Source organism: Sitophilus oryzae, unplaced genomic scaffold, assembly GCF_002938485.1.
Source record: "Sitophilus oryzae breed Bouriz unplaced genomic scaffold, Soryzae_2.0 scaffold_1494_pilon_pilon, whole genome shotgun sequence".
Classification (NCBI taxonomy): domain Eukaryota; kingdom Metazoa; phylum Arthropoda; class Insecta; order Coleoptera; family Curculionidae; genus Sitophilus; species Sitophilus oryzae.
Window position 1 is genome coordinate 1876483 of NW_022146163.1, and position 22679 is coordinate 1899161.

The 22679-nt window shown below is 32.5% G+C and overlaps 1 protein-coding gene across 3 annotated transcripts; it reads left to right on the forward strand.

Moving 5' to 3' along the window:
* The first annotated feature begins 437 nt into the window (after positions 1-437).
* On the forward strand, positions 438-20818 carry LOC115877489 (sodium-dependent phosphate transport protein 1-like). Of its 3 annotated transcripts, none has more exons than XM_030893676.1 (3): positions 438-523; positions 579-656; positions 2071-3446. In XM_030893676.1, the coding sequence occupies exon 3, from the start codon at positions 2080-2082 to the stop codon at positions 3394-3396; it is 1317 nt and encodes a 438-aa protein (XP_030749536.1). In that variant the 5' UTR covers positions 438-523; positions 579-656; positions 2071-2079; the 3' UTR covers positions 3397-3446. The 3 variants fall into 3 exon arrangements, with proteins under 3 accessions (XP_030749536.1, XP_030749538.1, XP_030749537.1); XM_030893678.1 differs by lacking the exon at positions 2071-3446 and adding exons at positions 8348-8448; positions 20527-20818 and having other exon boundaries at positions 444-656; XM_030893677.1 differs by lacking the exons at positions 438-523; positions 579-656 and having other exon boundaries at positions 1935-2301; positions 2388-3446.
* The last annotated feature ends 1861 nt before the right edge of the window (positions 20819-22679 follow it).

Genomic DNA, 22679 nt, shown 5'->3' on the forward strand with positions numbered 1-22679 from the left:
GTTAGAAAAGGAATCTAAAAATTTCAGATTATTCAAACGTCACTCCAATATTTTTCCAAATTGGAGTGAAATTGGGGTGACAATTTTTAACACGTAAGGAGCCATCTGGATTATGTGTTATCTGTGATACACATTTTAAAATATATAATTCCTCTTTGCAAGTTGTATTATTTTAATATACAAAAACTGTAAATATAATAATAACCGACATTTGTATATATTATATTTTACCTCAGTACCTGAGTATTTTATTTTACTAGTTGGGTGCATGAAGTCGGGTGACATCAGTAAAAATGGCCGGTACTTTAAGTTGCCTAACTAAATAATATTGTTTCGACATTTTTTATGGTTAGGTGACCAGTAAAAGAAAGTATGCGTATTTAAAGTTGCCTAAGATTGAAAACATATATTTATTTTTATTTTTGATTGATTCAAATGTTTCAGTTAATATGACAGTTATTTAAAATCATCTCTGTAAAAAATTATAAAATATTTCAAAATTTTTGTGTGTCACTAAATTTAAGTACAGTATTCCAATGCCTTATTAATGGGTTTTGTAAAATCATTTACCTCTAAAGTTTTAGCGGTAGCAAGATGTCGATGTTTTGCTCACGACCAATGTTTTAAAAATGCCAGGCGAATGTTAGAGGAATCTGGTAAGTTTTCTAATGTTTTATTTATACGTATGAAGAAATTTAAAATGCTACACATATGTATGTAAGAGAAGACACCGGAAAAAACTGCAAGTATAGTTATTTCATGCTTAAGAAATATACTATATTATTTTTAGAACTAAAATTTTCAGAACTCAGAAATTTTAATTAAAATTAAAATTATGACATCAATTTGAGTAGATACTATGTATTAAATAATATTTGTAATATTTATAAAATATATGTATAAGATAGTCATAGATTCAACATAAGGAACAAATAAATAATCGGAATATCGGTTAATTCTTAAAATACCGTAAAAAATGTGTTTGTTTTTTAAAGTTGAATGCCCTTTAATGGACAATTATGTCCAATGCACTTATTTTCACTCCAAAAAAGCGAGGATTCTAAAAAAGCGTAGTAGTTCTATATGTCTACGAAATATTGGAACACCCTGTATAGCGCCACGAAATATTGAAACACCCAAGCGCCAAATTTAAATCAAATTGTACAAATAGTACTATACAGGATGTTCTTTAATAACATGGTAATATTTAAGATGACGATTCTTGGACCTATTCTAAGAGAAAAACTTCATATGAATGTATGTCCTAAACATCTTAATATCTGATCGAGAAACAGGGAGGTAAAATTAAAAAAAACTTTTTTTACAATAACTCTGATTTTATTATAATAGATATCTTTATGAATCTTGATACACATCTTCTATCCATTAAAATACTTTTTTTGATGTACAAACAATTTTATTTATTTCAACCAGTGACGTCCATACGGGTTTTGTATTGAATATTTTTGAAGAAAAAATTGGTACCTACACCACTGACTTATTTTAAATTAAAATTTATTTTTAAAATCTTCATTCGTTTCTAAACAGTTTTTATCTCTTGTTTCTTTTTGAAAAAAATGAAAGACAGTTTGCGTCAGTGTCAAATCGCTGAAAATCTGTTGTGTGGAACTCGTTTCAGCATCGTCTGGAAGAAAATTAAGAAATAAAATATTTTTTGACATATAAAAATATGCGTTTTGATGCATGAAGACGTCGTGTATCAAATATAACATTAGAGATATTTTGAAAAAAAACATAAAAAATTTTACCACCCTGTACCTGAAAAGTTAAGATGTTTAGGACATACATTCCTATATATTAAGTTTTTTCTAAGATTATGTCCAAGAAACACCCCCTTAAATGTTAGCATGTTATTAAGGAATACCCTGTATAAAGTCAACCTAAATGTTCCATAATCTATGGATAACGTCAAAGTCAAATATCACTGTCATAATGTGTTCATATATCAAAAGAAGATTTAATAACATTCCTGTCAGATTCTGGATTATAACGATGATTTTCTTTACCTCATTTATTTGTGGGATATTTGCTTCAAATATCACTTTCCAGCTCGACAACATGACTGAGATGTCAAAAACGAAACCAATTCCATACTGCTTAAGAGAAACTGACGATGACGGACCAACTACTATGAAAGTGGACGTACCCAATTTCGGACCTAGATACAAATGGTCCGATTTCAACAAGAAACAAATAATATTTGCCTACTACTACGGGATTCTAAACATCAGTCCAGTATCAGGAATTCTCATTGAGGCAGTTGGTCCCAAATACATCGTGGTATGCTCAGTATTCTTTACAGGATTATTAAATATTCTTATCGTACAAGGAGCCAAATGGCACTGGACTGTAACTTTCTGTTGCAGGTTTGCCACCGGAATTGCATCGGGACTAATATATCCTTCCTTAATTCTGCTTATGGCAAGATGGGCACCGCCCAACGAAAGAGGGAAATTCGCCAGTGCCTTGCTAGGTCACACGATAGGAACAGCGTTCATTTGGGTGTACATAAATTACACCATACCGAAACTGGGCTGGCAGGCTTCATTCTACGTAAACACTATACTGGTCATGGTATACTGCATAGCATTCTTCTTCCTAACCTCCAGCAGTCCAGAACAACACAAATTTATCAGTCCAGAGGAATTGGAACATATAAAGAAGAGTCAAGGTCCATTTATATCAATCAAGAAGGAAATGCCTCCTTACGGAGAGATCCTGTCATCTTGTTCCTGTTTTGCTTTAGCTATCTTACAATTCGGAGATCGTTGGCTGGATCAAATGAATATTTTCGTCGTGCCGACTTATATGAATGACTTTGTCGGTGTGGATACTGACGCATCCGCTCTGCTAACTGTACTACCTCTACTGTTTGAATATCTGGGTGCTGTTATTTTTGCTAATCTTACAGATATTATAGCAGCGAAAAACACAATCAGCGTAACCGCGTTGACAAAAATGTTCGTAGTAGTGTCACACTTGGTACCCGGTATGATAATATTATGTACCGGATTGACACAGTGCGTAATGGGGGCATCGGCGATATTGTTGGTGTTGAGTAACTTTTTTGGGGGAGCCGTTGTAGTTACCAACTTGAGGATTCCAGTTGATATGGCTCCAAATTTCTCTGCTACGATATTCAGTTTGCATTCGGTTCTTTCTAGTACATCTGGATTGATCGTACCTAGTTTATCCGAAGTGGTGATCGGTGATGCAAACGATGTTATACACTGGGCTATACTGTTTGCAGTTGGAGGCTTGGTATTAATTAGTACTGGAATTATATACATATTTTTCGGTTCTTCCGAAATCCAATACTGGAATGTAAAACGTGGTAGGCCTTTGCGTTTAAGGAGAAATGACGAAGAAACATAATTTTTTTTTATTTAATTTCTAGTTCTATTAAGTAGTATTCGAGTTTTTATAATCGCTTATTACAAATATATACAAATATATGATAAAATTTTAGTTTTATTTAACTGCTAATGTATCTTTTTGATTTAGTTGCTTTAGGAAAATTATTTTTTCTTATTGGAGAAATTTATTACTCATAACTCTCAAAAAAAACTAAACTTATAATTTCAAGAGGAACACGTTCCGATAAATCAGGGAATACGTTAGTATACAACTGGCTCAAATTACACCATCATCCCTATAGGTTTTAATAAATAAACCATATTGTAAGTAGTAGTCGACAATCAGCGTAGAAACTATCCTGGTCTAGTTCTATTGAATGACATACTTCTTCCCAACCGCCAGCAGTCCAGAAGTACACAGATTTATCAGTCCAGAGGAATTCGAATATGTTATAAGAACATACTGCTCAAGAGTAACTGACGGGGCCAACAACCATGAAATGCATACCCAATTTTGGATCTAAATATAAATGGTCCGATTCCAACAAGAAACAAATAATATTTGCCTACTACTACGGAATTCTAGACATGAGTCCAGTCAGAGGAATTCTGGTCCTGGTATCCTGGTCTAGTTCTATTGAATGACATACTTCTTCCCAACCGCCAGCAGTCCAGAAGTACACAGATTTATCAGTCCAGAGGAATTCGAATATGTTATAAGAACATACTGCTCAAGAGTAACTGACGGGGCCAACAACCATGAAATGCATACCCAATTTTGGATCTAAATATAAATGGTCCGATTCCAACAAGAAACAAATAATATTTGCCTACTACTACGGAATTCTAGACATGAGTCCAGTCAGAGGAATTCTCATTGAAGTAGTTGGTGTCAAACACATCGTGGTATGCTTAGTATTCTCTATAGGACTATTATATATTCTTATCGTACAAGGAGCCAAATGGCACTGGGCTGTAACTTTCTGTTGCAGGTTCGCCTCTGGAATTGCATCACGACTAATATATCCTTCCCTAATTCTGCTTACGTGGAAATAAAAACCAGAATAGAACAAGCGAGAAATCCATTTTTAAAAATAAAGAACGTCTTCCAGAACCCCAGATTGGACCTAGAGTTGAGAACTAGGCTCGTTAAGTGCTATGTTTGGTCAATCCTATTATACGGAGCAGAAACATGGACACTGAAAGTTCAAGAGATGAATCGCCTAGAATCGTTCGAAACATGGATATATCGAAGAATGCTTAAAATTCCATGGACAGCTCATATCACAAATACCGAAGTCTACAACAGAATAGGCAGAGAGAGAGAATTGCTCAATATAATAAAAATAAGAAAAACATCATACTTAGGACATATATTGAGAAATGAAAAATACCACGTCTTACAATTGATAGTTAAGGGTAAGATTGAAGGAAAGAGAGGTCTCAGCAGGAAGAAACTATCTTGGTTGAGAAACATCAGAAACTGGACTCACCTAACTTTTGAAAAACTTATAAGGAAAGCCGAGAATCGTGAAGATTTTGCCAATGTGATCGCCAACCTCCACGAAAGAGACGGCACGTAAAGAAGAAGAAGAATTCTGCTTATGGCAAGATGGGCACCGCCCAACGAAAAGGGAAATTCGCCAGTGTCTTGCTAGGTCACACGATAGGAACAGCGTTCATTTGGGTGTACACAAATTACACCATACCGAAGCTGGGCTGGCAGGCTTCGTTCTACGTAAACACTATCCTGGTCATGGTTTACTGCGTAGCATTCTTCTTCCTAACCGCCAGCAGTCCAGAACAACACAAATTTATCAGTCCAGAGGAATTGGAACATATCAAGAAGAGTCAAGGTCCATTTATATCAATCAAAAAGGAAATGCCTCCTTACGGAGAGATCCTGTCATCTTGTTCCTGTTTTGCTTTAGCCATCTTACAATTCGGAGATCGTTGGCTGGATCAAATGAATATTTTTGTCGTGCCGACTTATATGAATGACTTTGTCGGTGTGGATACTGACGCATCCGCTCTGCTAACTCTACTACCTCTACTGTGTGAATACCTGGGTGCTGTTATTTTTGCTAATGTTACAGATATTAACCTTGAAAAAACACAATCAGCGTAACCGCGTTGACAAAAAATGTTCATGTGGTGTCACGCGGTACCCGGTATGATATGTACCGGATTGACACAGTGCGTAATGGGGGCATCGGCGATATTGTTGGTGTTGAGAATAAACTTTTTGGGGGAGCCGTTGTAGTTACCAACAGGGATTCCAGTTGATATGAACCATTTCTCTGCTACGATATTCAGTTTGCGTCGGTTCTTTCTGTACATCTAGTTAATCATGCCTAGTTTATCGAAGTGATCAATTCTGACGATGTTATACACTGGGCTATACTGTTTTCAGTTGGAGGCTTGGTATTAATTAGTACTGGAATTGTATACATATTTTTCGGTTCTTCCGAAATCCAATACTGGAATGTAAAACGTGGTAGGCCTTTGCGTTTAAGGAGAAATGACGAAGAAACATAATTTTTTTTTATTTAATTTCTAGTTCTATTAAGTAGTATTCGAGTTTTTATAATCGCTTATTACAAATATATACAAATATATGATAAAATTTTAGTTTTATTTAACTGCTAATGTATCTTTTTGATTTAGTTGCTTTAGGAAAATTATTTTTTCTTATTGGAGAAATTTATTACTCATAACTCTAAAAAAAACTAAACTTGTAATTTCAAGAGGAACACGTTCCGATAAATCAGGGAATACGTTAGTATACAACTGGCTGAAATTACACCATCATCCCTCTAGGTTTTAATAAATAAACCATATTGTAAGTAGTAGTCGACAATCAGCATGACATATGAATGCATGACATACTTCTTCACAACCGCCAGCAGTCCAGAAGTACACAGATTTATCAGTCCAGAGGAATTCGAATATGTTATAAGAACATACTGCTCAAGAGTAACTGACGGGGCCAACAACCATGAAATGCATACCCAATTTTGGATCTAAATATAAATGGTCCGATTCCAACAAGAAACAAATAATATTTACCTACTACTACGGAATTCTAGACATCAGTCCAGTATCAGAGGAATTCTCATTGAAGCAGTTGGTCCCAAACACATCGTGGTATGCTTAGTATTCTCTATAGGACTATTATATATTCTTATCGTACAATGAGCCAAATGGCACTGGGCTGTAACTTTCTGTTGCAGGTTCGCCTCTGGAATTGCATCACGACTAATATATCCTTCCTTAATTCTGCTTATGGCAAGATGGGCACCGCCCAACGAAAAAGGGAAATTCGCCAGTGCCTTGCTAGGTCACACGATAGGAACAGCGTTCATTTGGGTGTACATAAATTACACCATACCGAAGCTGGGCTGGCAGGCTTCATTCTACGTAAACACTATCCTGGTCATGGTTTACTGCGTAGCATTCTTCTTCCTAACCACCAGCAATCCAGAATAACACAAATTTATCAGTCCACAGGAATGGGATCATATAAAGAGGAGTTAAGGTCCGTTTATATCAATCAAGAAGGAAATGCCTCCTTACGGAAAGATCCTGTCATCTTGTTCCTGTTTTGCTTTAACCATCTTACAATTCGGAGATCTTATGGCTCCAAATTGCTCTTTCTCTTGTTTTTTCATGGGTGAACAAATCCATTTAAACTTTAAGTACTTTGGTATGTCATACTACATATTAGGCAAACCGTAGGCACGCTATCTGGTGGCACAGCAGTGCCCCCGCCAAGTCGAGATCGTACGATCCCTTTCTCGAAGGTATTAGCGGCACTTTTGACCACCCTGTAACTTCGTTGTAGATAAAGCAAGAATATTAATTTTCACCAGACATGCTGGCGAGATTATCAAAATATGTAGTAATTATAGTTCATGAATTATTATCGCTTTTCAAATTTCAATACTTCTAGAAGCTTGTAAATACTTCTAGAAGAGTTAAAAACTTCAAATTTTGAATTCTAGGTAGCTTTAAGCTTATAAAAAAGGAAAAAAATAGTAGTATAATAATAAATAATATAAATTTAAAAAATATAATATAAAAAGCCTACCTATGGGTGCATCTCAAAAGTGGCTCACCCCCACAACTTTTTTATTTTTTCAGATAAAAAAACGAGATTTGGTATGTTATTATATGACATAAATTAGGATTGATTGACGTATTCAATTGTTTTTGGTCACTTCCTGTTTCACCGGAAATGACTACAACTTTTGATTTTTAAATGACACTCTCGGTATGTTTTTACTTTATTCGATAGAAAATGACATTCTGAATAGAATGACGTATCACACGTCAACTTTTGACATTTTTGCATATGGTTTATTTGAAATTATAACTTTAGGTTCGTAACGAAAATTTGATTCGAAATACCAAGTGTGTGGTATAAAATTATTCGTAAAAAATGTTTTTTTTCAAATATGCTAATGTGCCACCCTCGTTCCATTTGAAAAAATTGAGATATGATTAAAAATACGATTTGGGCATTTTCTAACTGGCCAGGACAAGACACTAAAAACATTAGACGATCAAATCTATTTTTTCAAGGCTTCTTAATTAAGAATTAGTGTTCTTAACGTGGTCATGACACTCTAGATTGTTTTTAAAATACAATTTTTTATTAAGCGACGATGTCAAAAGTTGACATATGATATGCCATTCTATTCAGAATGTCATTTTCTATCGAATAAAGTAAAAAAATACCGAGGGTGCTACTTAAAAATCAAAAGTTGTAGTCATTTCCGGTAAAACAGAAATGACCGAAAACAATTGAATATGTCATTCAATCCTAATTTATGTCATGTACTAACATACCAAATCTCGTTTTTTTATCTGAAAAAAATAAAAAAGTTATAGGGGTGAGCCACTTTTGAGACGCACCCGGTATATAAACTTTAGTTCTTGATGGTAACTGTAGATTACCTTGTTTTTAGGAATAAACTGGGAGGATGAGTTACTAGAATTAAACCAATCATACTCAGTTTTTGGAACGTCAGTAATGGATAATGTATTTTTTTACCAAGACCGCTTTGAGGTAACATTCATATGAAACGTTCCTACTTGAATCTAATGAATACTGTGAATCTAATCCGATTAACATTTTTATCTACAAACATTAATTTTACTGTCACTAAACGATTGGTCGATTTTACAATAATAGTGATTATATCAGGGGCGTGCGGCTCATGGAAGCGGAGAAAACTGCGCTTCCCTATACGTTGAGACAAAAAAGCAAGCCTTTTAAATAATAATTCATAGCGATTAATGTAAATTTGAGTATATTACCGTGTGATCGGCGCCCAGTTGGCTTAGAAATTTTACATATTTAGGGTTGCGCCTTACGACGTTGAAGCTCCAAGGAGAACGGGAGTTTATATCGAAATGAAATTTTGGGGGCATATGTAGGTTAACTGAAAGCATTTTATAAAAATATATAGAGTTCTACAGGGTGTCCCCAAAAAAGTTACGCATCAAAGTAGTTTTTTTTGTAATTGAACACCCTATATATTAATCGATTTTCGGATTCTAGGCAAAAAATAAAGGTGAGTTTCACTAAAGAAGCATATGCCTAAATTGTAAGGATATTGACATATTTCACATTTTGTGAAAACGTAGAATAAATTTTAAAATTCTGTAAAACAGCTACCTAAATTGTAGCTTACTATGTATATCCTGATATTTACTTAAAATACCCGTTGTATGTTAAACCAAATTAAAATTTGTCCCGAAAAGTTATACAGTTATACAGGGTGAGACAAAATTAATACTGAACATTTGCCACTTTTAGAAGCAAGTTACCCCTTTATTTTAAATGGATACCCAGTATATTATACCGGTATTCAATGGAGAAATTATATATCTTTAAAATACTATTAAGGTTGCCTACCTCTCAGAAAACATTTTTGTATGATATTGCCTTAGTAGATCCTTTTTATTTGATAAAATTTAGGTGGCTAGTGATATTCCTTTTGATAATTTAACAAAAAATTAAAGGTTGTAGTGTAAAATACTCAACGGTACTAAAGAGATACACGCTTAAAACATATTTAATTATTACAGAGTTAAAACTAGATATAAGCGTAATGACACAAAAATTAGCAAGATGAAATAAAATGCCTAATATGTTTCCTTTCCTACTCACTGCATAAAATGATTTTCTTTTCAAAAGATCTTTTCATACTAAAAAGCATGCCATTTCTCTCATGTTGTCGACAATAGTTGGTCGAGTTTTGTAAACACTCTGTCTTTAACATACCCCAATAAAAGAGTCAAGACTAGACAAATTAGGAAGATTTAAGTATTCTAGTCACCAACTAATAGAATCAAGTCTCTTTGATGTAGGTTCTCTAATGAAAATCACGTTTATTTTTCTCCTAGAATCCGAAAATGCATTAATATATCGTATATTTCATTACAAAAAATCCAACTTTGTTGTGTAACTTTTTTTGGGGCACCGTGTATGACTCTCTATATTTTTAAAATATGCTCTAAATTAACCTACCTATGCTCATAAAATTTCATTTCAATACAAACTGTCGTTCTCCTTGGAGCCTCCGCGTCGTATGAGAAGCGCCACCCTGTATATAAAATGATAGCGGTCTTCATTTCATAGCCATTGCTGACGCTTCGCCTTCTAAAAAGTTTACCGCACGCCACTCAAATTCACCGTAAGCAGATTTCCATGCAAGGGGTCATAAGTCGGTAGGCTGGGTATGACTAGGCTGTGGTACTTAGGGTGTATTCCGTTGCTTACCTTGGTTATGGTTTTATGTTCCGTTTCTATCGGTTTCCTGAAAGTTTTCTTATTACGGAACACGGTTCCTGAAAAATTCCGTTATAACTGTCACCAAACTAACCATCGTGAGTAGGCTAGTTTTTCTGGTTTTGTTTGTCAATCAATATCATTTATGTAACAAGAATTATGAAATCAAGCAAATATTGGAAGTTCGAGTGAAATTCTCATTTAATTTCTAAAATTGGTAATAATATTTTGTATTTACATCCAAAAGCAATATGGAGGTAGGCAGTAAAGGTAAATAAATTTCATTAACTAAAAGAATGACTTTTTACAAAGAATATTATAGTCAAAGAATATTATAGTTAACACAATAGAAAACCCATCCCGTGTAAATTTTTTGGAACCAAAAAGGAGCCCGGCTTTTTGAGCCGGGATCCATCGAGGCGCAGCAACGTTAAAAAGCGATTCCTTGCTTGTCTATGTTGCCAAATCGTACGCCAAATGCTACCGGTACAAGCGGCGGCCCGACGGCGATTATCAAAGCCTTCCGTATTCCCCCGCACCTCGTTTTGAAGGCTTCGTGGTGTGCTCATTTTTTATATTTTCAATTGTAGATTTTGCTTTATTATTTTGAATTATTATATTTTGATTTAAGTTTTTGTGTTTTAAAAATATGTCGGGCAATGTATGTCAATATTACAATTGCAGACTATCAAGGAGGGACAATCCTAATTTAAAAATGTTTAGGTTTCCATATAAAAATCCAGGTATATGCGAACGTTGGATTTTAAATTTGGATAAGCCTATCAGTTCTTAATTAATCGATTTCAAGTCAACCCAAACTACATATTTTTTGTACTTTAAGTAAGGGAAAATATGGCAAAATATTAAGGTGATACATATCTATAATTTCTATTTATTAACTTGGGAAAATATTACTTTGTGTTTTAAGAGAAGTTTGCAAACGTGTTCAGTACTAGATTTTTTCTATTTTTTTAAAATTGGGAAACTAATAAAGAGGTTTATATAAAATTTAAGGAACTAATTACGGGTTTAAATATATATGTATATACATAAATTAAGTTTTTTTATATAAATAAAAATGTAATTAATTAAAAATAATATCTATATACCTTTAGATTTTATATCAAAATATAAATAATAAATATCGAAAAAAGAATAATAATAATATAAATATAATATAAACAGGAAAATGATCTATTTTTCTTTTTTTTTAAATAACTATTTTATTTTGTAGATCTTCTCACAGTGCCTAGTGGGGAAATACCCAGAAATATATTAATTAATAATATACGTTTGCTTCAGAAAATCTCAGGGTGATTCTAAAACATTTCAAAAGCCTTAAATTTTATTTCAATAGTTGCAAATTAGTAATATTATTTTTAATGTATTTTTGGAATTTTAATATACCGGATGTTAATCAAAAGTGGCTTACTCTAGATTGAAAGTTAAAATACGATTTTTTTTAAACAAAAATGTCAAAAGTTGATATATGATATGTCGTTCTATGTAGAGTGTCATTTTCTATCGAATAAAGCAAAAAAATGCCGAGGTTACCATTTAAAAATCAAAAGTTGTAGTTATTTGCCGTGAAACAGAAAAAAAACTTTTTCCAAAAGATGTTTATTTTTTCGAATATTGAAATATTTTAATGAATATAAAGGACAAAAACATTTGGTTCTTAAAACAAAAAGCAAAATTATAGCGAAAAGTGCTATTTCGATTTGGTTATGTAGTAAGGAAGAAACATGCTACCCACACAAACTTTTTACTAAATGATTTAATTACCACTATATAATATCTTCAAATTTTGCAGATGGGGAGAAGTTAAAAAAGATCACAAACCAAAACTAAAAAAATTAGTAAGTAGAATTTTAGCATATCTCCCCTACAGAAATAAGAATTTTACTAGTTCATTTGAGCCCGTAAATGAGATATTTTAGGGCCTTTTTTGTAACGATTCTGTTTTATAATCTAGATACGCCTAGCTCTCATCTGGGGATGAAAAACAATTCATCCCAAGAAAATTGATTTTAGTTACTTGTTGCAAAAATTGCTTTTTTACTATTTACACTGTTACCGCCAAAACTTGTTTATTATGAAAAATTATATTGTCTTATACAGGGTGACAATTTGAAAACGAACACACAGTATTTAATCTTGCCTCTATCGATGATAGTATGAAAATTTGGCGAAACAAGCCAATTTACATATTATATACAAGGGGGACAATTTTTGAGGCATTTGTTGTCGTGTTACTTTCAAACCCTTGACCCCCAGGGCACCTACCCCTAAAATTTTAAATAGCAACCCCTATTTCTTTTGCTATTTTTGTGTTTCTTATGGAATTCTACATAAACTGCATTATTTTTTTGAGAATTTTATAAGGAACACAAAAATGGTAAAAGAAATAGGGGTTGGCATTTAAAATTTTAGGGGGTCAAAGGGTTGAAAGGAACACGACAACAAATGCCTCAAAAATTGTCCTCCTTGATATGTAAATTGACGTATTTCGCCAAATTTTCATGCTATCATCGGTAGAGGTAATATTAAATACTGTTCGTTTTCAAATTGTCACCCTGTATGTGAATTGATTAGTAAAATAAAATTACTGATTATGTTAGCATAAATTTTAGAATAGTTTCGTTTTTAGATACCTAACTTAACTGGTAATTACTTGTTGTCTTATGTGAATAATGTACAGGGTGGGTCAAATTCGACGCTTTTAAATGGAAACACCCTTTTCTATAGGAGATAGACAAAAACTAATATCGGTGTCTGGAGCTCAATTTTCATCAAAAACATAATGGTGAAAACCGCATATCGATATCTGTTACCGTTTCGGAGTTACGGGGTGTTTTTCAAAAATATGCATTTTTAACAAATCGCTGTAACTTTTTTGCTATAAAAAATTTTGTATTTTTATGAAAACATTTCCAAAGCACCTTTTTACGTAGAATTTAATGGTTTAAGTATAATTTTTTTCAAAATTAATAATTTAAGAATTATCAACAGAAAATTTGATTTTTTATATGGGACACCCTCTATATTTTTAACTAACTCTACTTTTAATTTATTGAAAAGAATTTAAAATTACCTTTCCAAAAATATAACACACTTGATATTTTGCTCGATTCCTCTTCGAGATATAGAGTATATAAAAATTCGACCGCTTTAAATAAGTAGGCTTTGAACGGCACCGGCTGTAATGCAAAAAACTCCTAGCTGTGAGCAGCAATTAAAACGAAAATAATATTTGCAATGAGAGATGCAGAATTTTATAACTATTTAAACTATATTTAACAACATCAACACATTTAAACTATATCTAATAACAATAAAAATAAATAGCAAACCAAGACATGAGATTTTGCTACAGATGTTCGATATATCGACCGTCTTCTGTTATGGACAGACGGGGCAGTTTTTGAACATTTCTCGCGGAATTCATTAACTCAGTAGGGGTGAAAGATACCCTCTCATAACTGCTAAGTGTTTCGAATTCTTGTCTAGATTATACGGAAGAATAAGGAACCTATATTCTTCCGCAAATATATCCATAGGATTAGATCCATGGGCACTAAATCAGGCGGCCTCGACGGCCAACAGCTGGGATCTTGGTTAGCTATTCAGTTATTCTTGAAATTGGCTGCAAAAATTTGCTGATAACTTCAGCGTTCAGAGGCGGTGCGTCGTCTTGCTGGAAAAATATGTTTTCGAGTTCCATTAAGGGCATATCATCAATAAGGGATCCAAAGCTTACTAGTTAAAAGTGGCGAACTTTTAAAAATTCTGTATTTCGAAGGGGATTATAACAAAATATCAAATGTGCTGTATTTTTGGAAAGGTAATTTTAAATTCTTTTCAGTTAGTTAAAAATATAGAGGGTGTCCTAAATAAAAAATCAATTTTTCTGTTGATAACTCTTAAATTATTAATTTTAAAAAAACTATACTTAAACCATTAAATTCTACGTAAAAAGGTGCTTTGGAAATGTTTTCATAGAAATACAAAATTTTCCATAGCAAAAAAGTTACGGCGATTTGTTAAAAATGCACATTTTTGAAAAACACCCCGTAACTCCGAAACGGTAACAGATATTGATGTGCGGTTTTCACCATCATGTTTTTGATGAAAATTGAGCTCCAGACACCGATATTAGTTTTCGTCTATCTCCTAAAGAAAAGGATGTTTCCATTTAAAAGCGCCGAATTTGACCCACCCTGTACAGTATTAGCAATTTATTTTGTCCCCCCCCCCCATTTTTAGCAGATAATAACTTTTCTATTTTTGGATAGAACATTCACTAAACAGCAAATGTTAGGGTTTTTGGTCAAGTTTTGTTGTTTATTATAATCAATAATGTAATAAGTTGCTAAATGTCACCGTTATATATAACGGGTATAACCTTTTTTTAATGGGACACCCTGTATGTTTGAAGTGTATTAATACAGTAAACACACATGCCCTTTCTTTTAACAGTTTTATCGAAATTCGAAAAAATTATAAACCAATGTGTAATTTGTTTCAAGTTCGGTACATTCAGTTCGACATATTAGTTTTATACATAATTATGTCTACTATTTGACACATTTTTATAAATTTTATGTCAGTAAGGAAGGGCATGTATGAACAATTTTGAAATCGGAAAAAAATTGGTATTATAAATTGGTATTATAAATTGCTATACACTTCTAATATACAGGTTTTTACATTTAAAAAACAATATATTGTTCATACCAGTATCACACTCAACTTTTCACAGCGTAAGACCACATAACATGTACTTAATAAACATAACATGTACCAAATAAACATGACTAGTAACCTTATAATTTATTTTATAAATTAATATTCTATCTTCAAGAATAAAAAAGTTATTGTCAGATTAAAATGGAACAAAATAAAATGATAACACGCACTGTACTTAATGTCCTATTTTTGTTTTATGGATTTTTGGAGTTTCTCATTTATGAGTAGAGATACAAAGATGCGGTTTCCACATCATTGCTGCTTTCTTATGTCCTAGCCCTCTTGGTTCCAGGAATACAGGGAATTTTAAAATGTTGTATTTTTGGATCTCCTTCGTATCTTGGTTATCATATAACTTATCGAGTAGTTGAAAAGTTGTTGTTTCCCGTAAATATTTTGATGAAGAAATAAATGGGCGTAGTAAAAATTAGTAAACTAGTTCTTCACTGGGAGCTGTCATTTTCGAAATATGACTCAAACTTGTTTTTTTAAGGGATACCCTATTATTACCTGTCTTATTCACATAAGACAACAAGTATTTTATTTAATCAGATAATTATCCTTTCCATCGTGTTATCTTAATAAACTGCAGTGAAAATGAACTGGTGGAACCCTTTTACATAACATGCTGTCAATCTGAGTTACAGAAATTGTTGATGCATAATTTTACGCGTAGAATTACTACGCAATTAATACGCAATTTTGTGCAATAATTTTACGCACTGAAACTAGTGGGGAATAACCAATAACCAAAATTTCAAGTCGAATAAATTATTCGTTTGTGCTGATTACCCAATTCAAACAAGCGGGATATGTTAAAAAGTTAAATAATGCATTTTTTACCTTATTTATAAAAATTAATATAGAGTACCTAATTATATTTTTAGAAAGCCCATAGCAAGACAAATCAAATGAAATAATAATAATATACTAAATAGTGAAAACCTCATCTTTGTACCTCTACTCATAAATGAGAAACCCTGTAAAACACACGAAAAATGGGACACCCTGTACATAACTATAAATATCAAAATGAAAAGTACTTAAATGTTTTTCTCCTCTATATGTCAATACATTTAAAACTTCGTTTGATTTAACTAATTTTTAGATTGGTTAATCATTTAATTGATTTAACTAATTTTTAGATTCGACAAATTTTTATTTTGTTTCTTCGTAAAAATGAGTTTGTTATCTATTAAAATATGTTTAGTTTTAGTATTTTTATTTCAAGTTAACCCCTATCATATTTCCAAAAAAGGCCAAAGATTAATGCCAAATTCAATATAATGTTCTAACTAAATAGATCTCTTCTAAAATGAGTTATTGGCAACGCCGCGTCTCGTTCACGAGGGTTTCCGCACGAAATATTAAATTTTACGTGTGCATTGATGTCTCTTGGCCGGTTCCAACCGTCCCATTTACGTGGGTTATCTATTCGTAGTAGAATTATCTTTGCTTTTTAGGACCATTTAAACTTATCATGCAGCCATTGTTTCTTCAGGAACATTTAAAGAAAATATGAAAAACAAGACAAGTAATCGCGAATGTTTTGTAAGCTATAAAAATATAAATATTGATTAGATTTGTTTATTTATTATTGATCTGTTTTAATATTGGACCTGCAAATCTTCACTTGAGCTGTCTAACGAGTTTAACAGTTTATTAATAAAGTACTTTTCAATATTAAACTCCACTGAAAAGAAGAAGCAAACGTAAAAGCAGACAATAGGTACATTAAAAATGCATAAAAGATAACTTTTATAATAGACGTATTGAAATTTAGAAAACGTCAACATTTAACGTTTCCAGTATTTTACCAAACCGTTCCGTATCAAACCGATGTTTTTCAGGAACCGCTCTTTACCGTAACTTACCGGTCTGGTTAGCCTGATTTTGCAACGGAATACAACCTTAATGAGTTTGTACAGGGTGTCCCACTAAGAATAGCTCTCGGCTGTATCTCGGAAAGTATTAGCCGTAGTGGCTTCGGAAAAAAATATTTATAACTAAAGATTCTATGGGAAATTGCTGGAAATTATTTTCAAATTTGTAGAACGACCGCTAGGGGGCGCAACTGCAACAAAAAATAAGAAAATGGAGTTTTTACACAATTTTGCCTAGATAAGGTGTACCATAGGTAACAGCTTCATAATCTTCACTAAATTTTGAATATTTTTTGTTAGAACCATTTTCCCCTATCTACGAAAATAAAGGGGTGGGGGAAGGTTAGATCTGTTTTTATTTGAATGTTAATAACTCTGGACTGGATAATCGGAATCCAACAAGGATGGCTCGTTTAAAAGAGCGTTTCTTACTCTATATTGTACCATGTAAACAATAATAATAAGCTTTTGAACGTAGACGCTAGGGGGCGTTGCCTTACAATTTAACAAAATTTGCTCGTTTTTTCAAAAAAATTAAATGCAATAGTATATGTAATTTTAGCTGATACTAAAGAGTGGTAAAAGCTTAAAAAGTCAGCGAAAACCGCATCTTGATATCTTCTTTCAAACCGAAGATATTAGCAAAATTATAATAAATACCAAAAAATAAGCGCTTAATTACCTTATTTTTACAACACGGTATCAGTAGCCCTCTTGATTATGCCCATTCTAACCTAAAAATAAGATAGAAATAATTAGTTTATTTTAAAATCGACGATATGCCAGAATATCATAATATCAGATGTATTAATATCTAATAATTAAGATATTAATAATAGTTAACAAGAAACGATGATTCAGTGAAGTCATGGTAGGCTTTGGAAAAAAGTTGCTTTTCGCATAATAGTATAAACGTCAAATTTTTATTAGATCAACATTTTGATAGTCTTAGCAGCGTTTTTTTATCTTTTGATTGCTTTTTCAAAATGCCAACAACTTCAACTACTTCAAATAATAAAGGCATTTTGAAAAAGCATTTAAAAGATAGAGACTGTCAAAATGTTGATCTAATAACAATTTGACGTTTATACTATTACGCGAAAAGCAACTTTTTTCCAAAGCCTACCATGACTTCACTGAATCATCGCTTCTTGTTCACTATTATTAATATCTTAAATATTAGATATTAATACATGTGGTATTATGGTATTCTGGTTTTTCGTCGATTTTAAAATAAACTAACTGTTTCTATCTTATTTTTTTTGTTAGAATGGGCCTAATCAAGAGGGCTACTGATACTGTATTGTAAAAATCAGGTAATTAAGGGCTTATTTTTTGGTATTTATTATAGTTTTGCTAATATCTTCGGTTTGAAAGAAGATATCAGGATGCGGTTTTTGCTGACTTTTTAGGCTTTTACTACTCTTTACTATCAGCTAAAATAACACATACTATCGTATTTAATTTTTTTGAAAAAACGCGCTATGTTTGTTAAATTGTAAGAAAGCGCCCCCTAGCGTCTACATTCAAAACCTTATTATTATTATTTTCATGGTATAATATAGAGTAAGAAACGCTCTTTTAAACGAGCCTCCGTTTGTTGGATTCTGATCATCCGGTCCGGTGTTATCAACATTTAAATAAAGATAGATCTAACCTTCCCCCACCACATTATTTTAGCAGATAGGGGAAAATGGTTCTAACAAAAAAAATCCAAAATTTACTGAAGATTATGAATCTATTATTTTTATAGTACCCATTATCTAGGCAAAATTCTGTAAAAAATCTATTTTCTTATTTTCCATAGCAATTGCGCCACCTAGCGGCCGTTTTACAAACTTGAAAATAATTTCTAGCAATCTCTCATAGCCCCTTTAATTATAAATATTCTTTTCCGTAAGCCCTACGGCTAATACTTTTCGAGATACAACCGAGAGCTATTCTTAATGGGACACCCGGTACAGTATTATCTTTCTAGTTTGACCCACTCCCAAGCAGCATTTGGACGTCGGGACAACGTTGTGTCACGCGACCAAACGTCGGGGCGCAACGTCGGCACAACCTCGTGCCAATCCTAGTCTGCACTAGTTTGGAGAATAATTTTTGAGTCGAAACGACATTGGATACCGACGTTGGCTAGAAGCCTAATTTAGTACAATCTGCAACGTTGTTTAAAATCCTAATTCACAGAAATACAAAACTAATATGGCGTCTAAGTCGCGTTTTATCCTAAATTGGGATAATTATAGTAAAAATATTATTTTTATGGTTTAGTTAGAGACATAGTCAGATAGCAGTGAAGGAAAACAAAACAAAAGTATTTAAGTGTGGAGGATGTTTGAAGATCATAATTATTGAAACACTTTAACCGACTCTGTAACTCGTTACCCAAGGCAAAAAAGTTAAACGCAAACAACTTTATTGATAAATGTATTGTTTCTTTGAAAAATACTAATGGGCCTTAAAATTAAAGAAGTTTTAAAAATTTCCTTGAATTTTTTTTTAGTAAAATGAGAATAATTCATTCGCAGGCGAAAAAATTGTTTCCGCGTGTTTTTTAGGGTCAAATATTTCAAGTTAATGTATTCAAAAAGCAGGAATTGCTATTTTAAAAACGAAACATTTTCTTATTTAACAACATGGCGGCTTGCACTTTGTTGTTTTGGAGATTAAGATGGAGTAGTTCGAGTAGTCGCATACTGGACTAATAAAGTCGCAGTTCGGCCTTAACAGGTAGTATACTAGTCGCAAGATTGCCTAATTTAGTCATCCTAGAGTCTAGCTTGTGCCGCCCTCTATAATCTAAATAAACGAGGGAGTGGATAAACTAGCGGTAATATATGTCGATGTATATTTAAATTTAGTTTTATATGTACCTTTCTTATGTCCCATTTTGATTAAGTTTTTTTTTTATAAAAACAAAAACAGCACTGAACTGTCTGACTGAACAGAACAATGAAGATTTAAGATTTAAGGTTATGGTTCAATACAGTTGCAAAAAGGTAGTGACCCGACGTCCTACCAACCTAAGAATAAGGAAATCTAAACAACGTTGGAATTAGTAAAACAGACGACGTTTGCATAACGTTGGAATAGGTCCTGAAACTGACGTCGGAAAACTCTATATTGTCCAACGTTGTAGCTACGTTGCCCGAATCACCTAAAGATCACTTAAGCAAAAAGGTTAGAAGACAACGTTTATTCGACGTCGCAGAAGCTTCTACTTTGTTGTAGTACAAGTCCAACGTCGGCACAACGTTATAAAAACGTTTAAATTTATTTTAATACCTAAGGTAGGGAGCTAACTATTTTTTGTAACTAATCCAACGTTGTGTTTAGTAAACATGTGGTCGCAAGTCGTGAAAATGCTACTTGGGCTTTTAAAAGCTTATAACTTTTTTGTTTGTTGGGTTAAAGCAGTCATTCAAAAAACATGTTGTATTTAGCAGTTTCAGCCAAGTTTTTACGAGTTTTGTCAAAAATGACGGAAGGTGTCACATGTCAGATTTTTAAAACTAAAAAAAAACTTTGGACACCCTGTATATTAGTGGCACATTAGATAGTTCTCTTTTCTCCGAATTCAAAAATGTATCACACATGTGCATTCTTCTTAATTTCTTTCAAGATCGACAAAAGCATTAACAAACAAAAAAGTTACAAGCTTTTAAAACTGGGTCAAACTAAAATGATAACCCTGTACTATCTGTCACATTTTTAGATCTTAGTGGATGCCAGAGGTTTTAAACCGGAAGAAATCAAGTGCACGGTTACTCCCAGATCAGTCGAGGTACTAGCTCAGACGGAGAACCAAATAGAAAATGCCCAAAGGAGAATGACTCTCACCAGACAGTACGTCTTACCTAAAAATGCGTCACCTGAAAACGGCACTTGCTGTCTCTCCAACGAAGGCATATTTTTGGTCACTGCACCTTGGGCGTAAATCAGTACCTATGTTGTTTGCTTATATTTGTTATTTGCTATTTAATTAAAGTCTTTTAATACATGCTGAATTAATTTCTTTTAATTAATAATTTAGTGGAGTACCCAGAGACTTTTACCTCGGAATTCAATTACTGTAAATGTATTAACGTAAAACTTTCTGTATTGTGTTTTATACATAAAATATTAAAATGTTTACCCATTTTTTTTCGTTGCTTTTAATTTTTTATTGTAGTAATTTTAGTAAATTCTTAATTATTTCGTTCTCTTCATTTTTTTATTTTTTTAATTCTTTTTCTAAGTAAATTTATTGAAATAAATAAATCTAATGCATAAGCTATACCTATTCTGCTTATATTCTAATCATTGAAATTTTGATTGAAATCGAATTATACAGGGTGGCGCGTCATATACGACGCGGCTTTTGCAAAGAGAACAAAAGTTTGTATTGAAGTGAAATTTTGTGAGCTTATGTAAGTCAATTTAAAGCATTTTCTAAAATTATGTGGAGTTCTACAGGGTGTCCCCAAAAAAAGTTACACATCAAAGTTATGTTTTTTGTAATGGAAACCCCATAAATATATTATTTGATTTTTGGATTCTAGTAAAAAAATAAAAGAAGTTTGTTTCATTAGAAAAGTATATGACTAAAATGTATAGTTTTTGAAATATTCATTTCCATTCATTCACGGGCACGAAAAATGGGCACCTGAAAACTTTGATGTATTTTAAAGGTTAATATATTTTGTTTTAATGGACCGATTTTGATGATTTTTTAAGCAGTGTGTAGCCAAATTATTTGACTTTTTAGCATCTTTTTGTAAATTAATAATGAAACTCCCCATCTCTTAATTATACGAGGGAAAACAAAATGTTGATATTTTGGTGAAAGTTTGAAACACCCTGCGGAATATGTTAAAACAGCAGGAAATTTAAAAATAATTTTATTATCTAGATACATCCTTTCTCGATGGTTTATTTTTTGGTTCATCTCATTAGCTTATTTTTGTGGGAAATATTCGCCTTTGAAGAAGACATTGGCATTTTTTCGTAATTTTTACATTTCGGCTTTTTCGGTTTTTGGGCCTAGTCAACACATCTATTAAGTTCTGGTCCCGAAGCAGGCCTTCTTGACATAAGATTTGCTTCATTTAATCTTCTTCTTATAGTCCGTTAGTTAGTATGTACGTTCCTTAAGTGCCATTCATTATCTATTTGAAAAGCTGACAAACGATGGTGAAGTCTTAGCGATAAACTTACAATAAGTCGATCGTCTCGATTAGGAATTATCATACGAAGGTTCCTGGACGTCTACATTGACATCCTCATGAACGTGGTCATAATTTATAAAACAACTTAGTATACTCATGGTATTAAGTTATTTTTGGAACCGGAATTTTATAGCAAATTCACTCAACTAAACAAATATAGATATATATATTTGACTCACCCTGTATATCTATAATTTTTTTTGAAATGTAGACTTAAACACATATTTTGTAAAAAGTTTGGAGTGAAAATCTCAAATAGGAATCCTGATACAGAGCTTTTCCGGAATATGGAACTTATATGTGTGTTTATTTAAATACTGAAGTGAAAGCAACGAATTTAAATGAGTAAACTTTGCAATATATTTTATTAATATACAATGCAAAAAGTTTTATAAAAATTCGTTCACAGTAAATGAATTCCGAGGTTTGTATCCCATAAAGTCTTAAAGCACTCCAATAAATATATTTCAGTTTTTTCTTAAAAAATGTTTCAATATTAAGTCCAGAAGCAGTATTCGAACTGTAACTGAAGTTCTAAAAGACTCTTCATGTAATTAAAACTACAAAAAACCAATTAAAACAATGACACAAATGGAAACTACAAAGAAAATGATACACCTGCAAGGAATGAGACCGAAGACTATACACATAAACGGTTCAT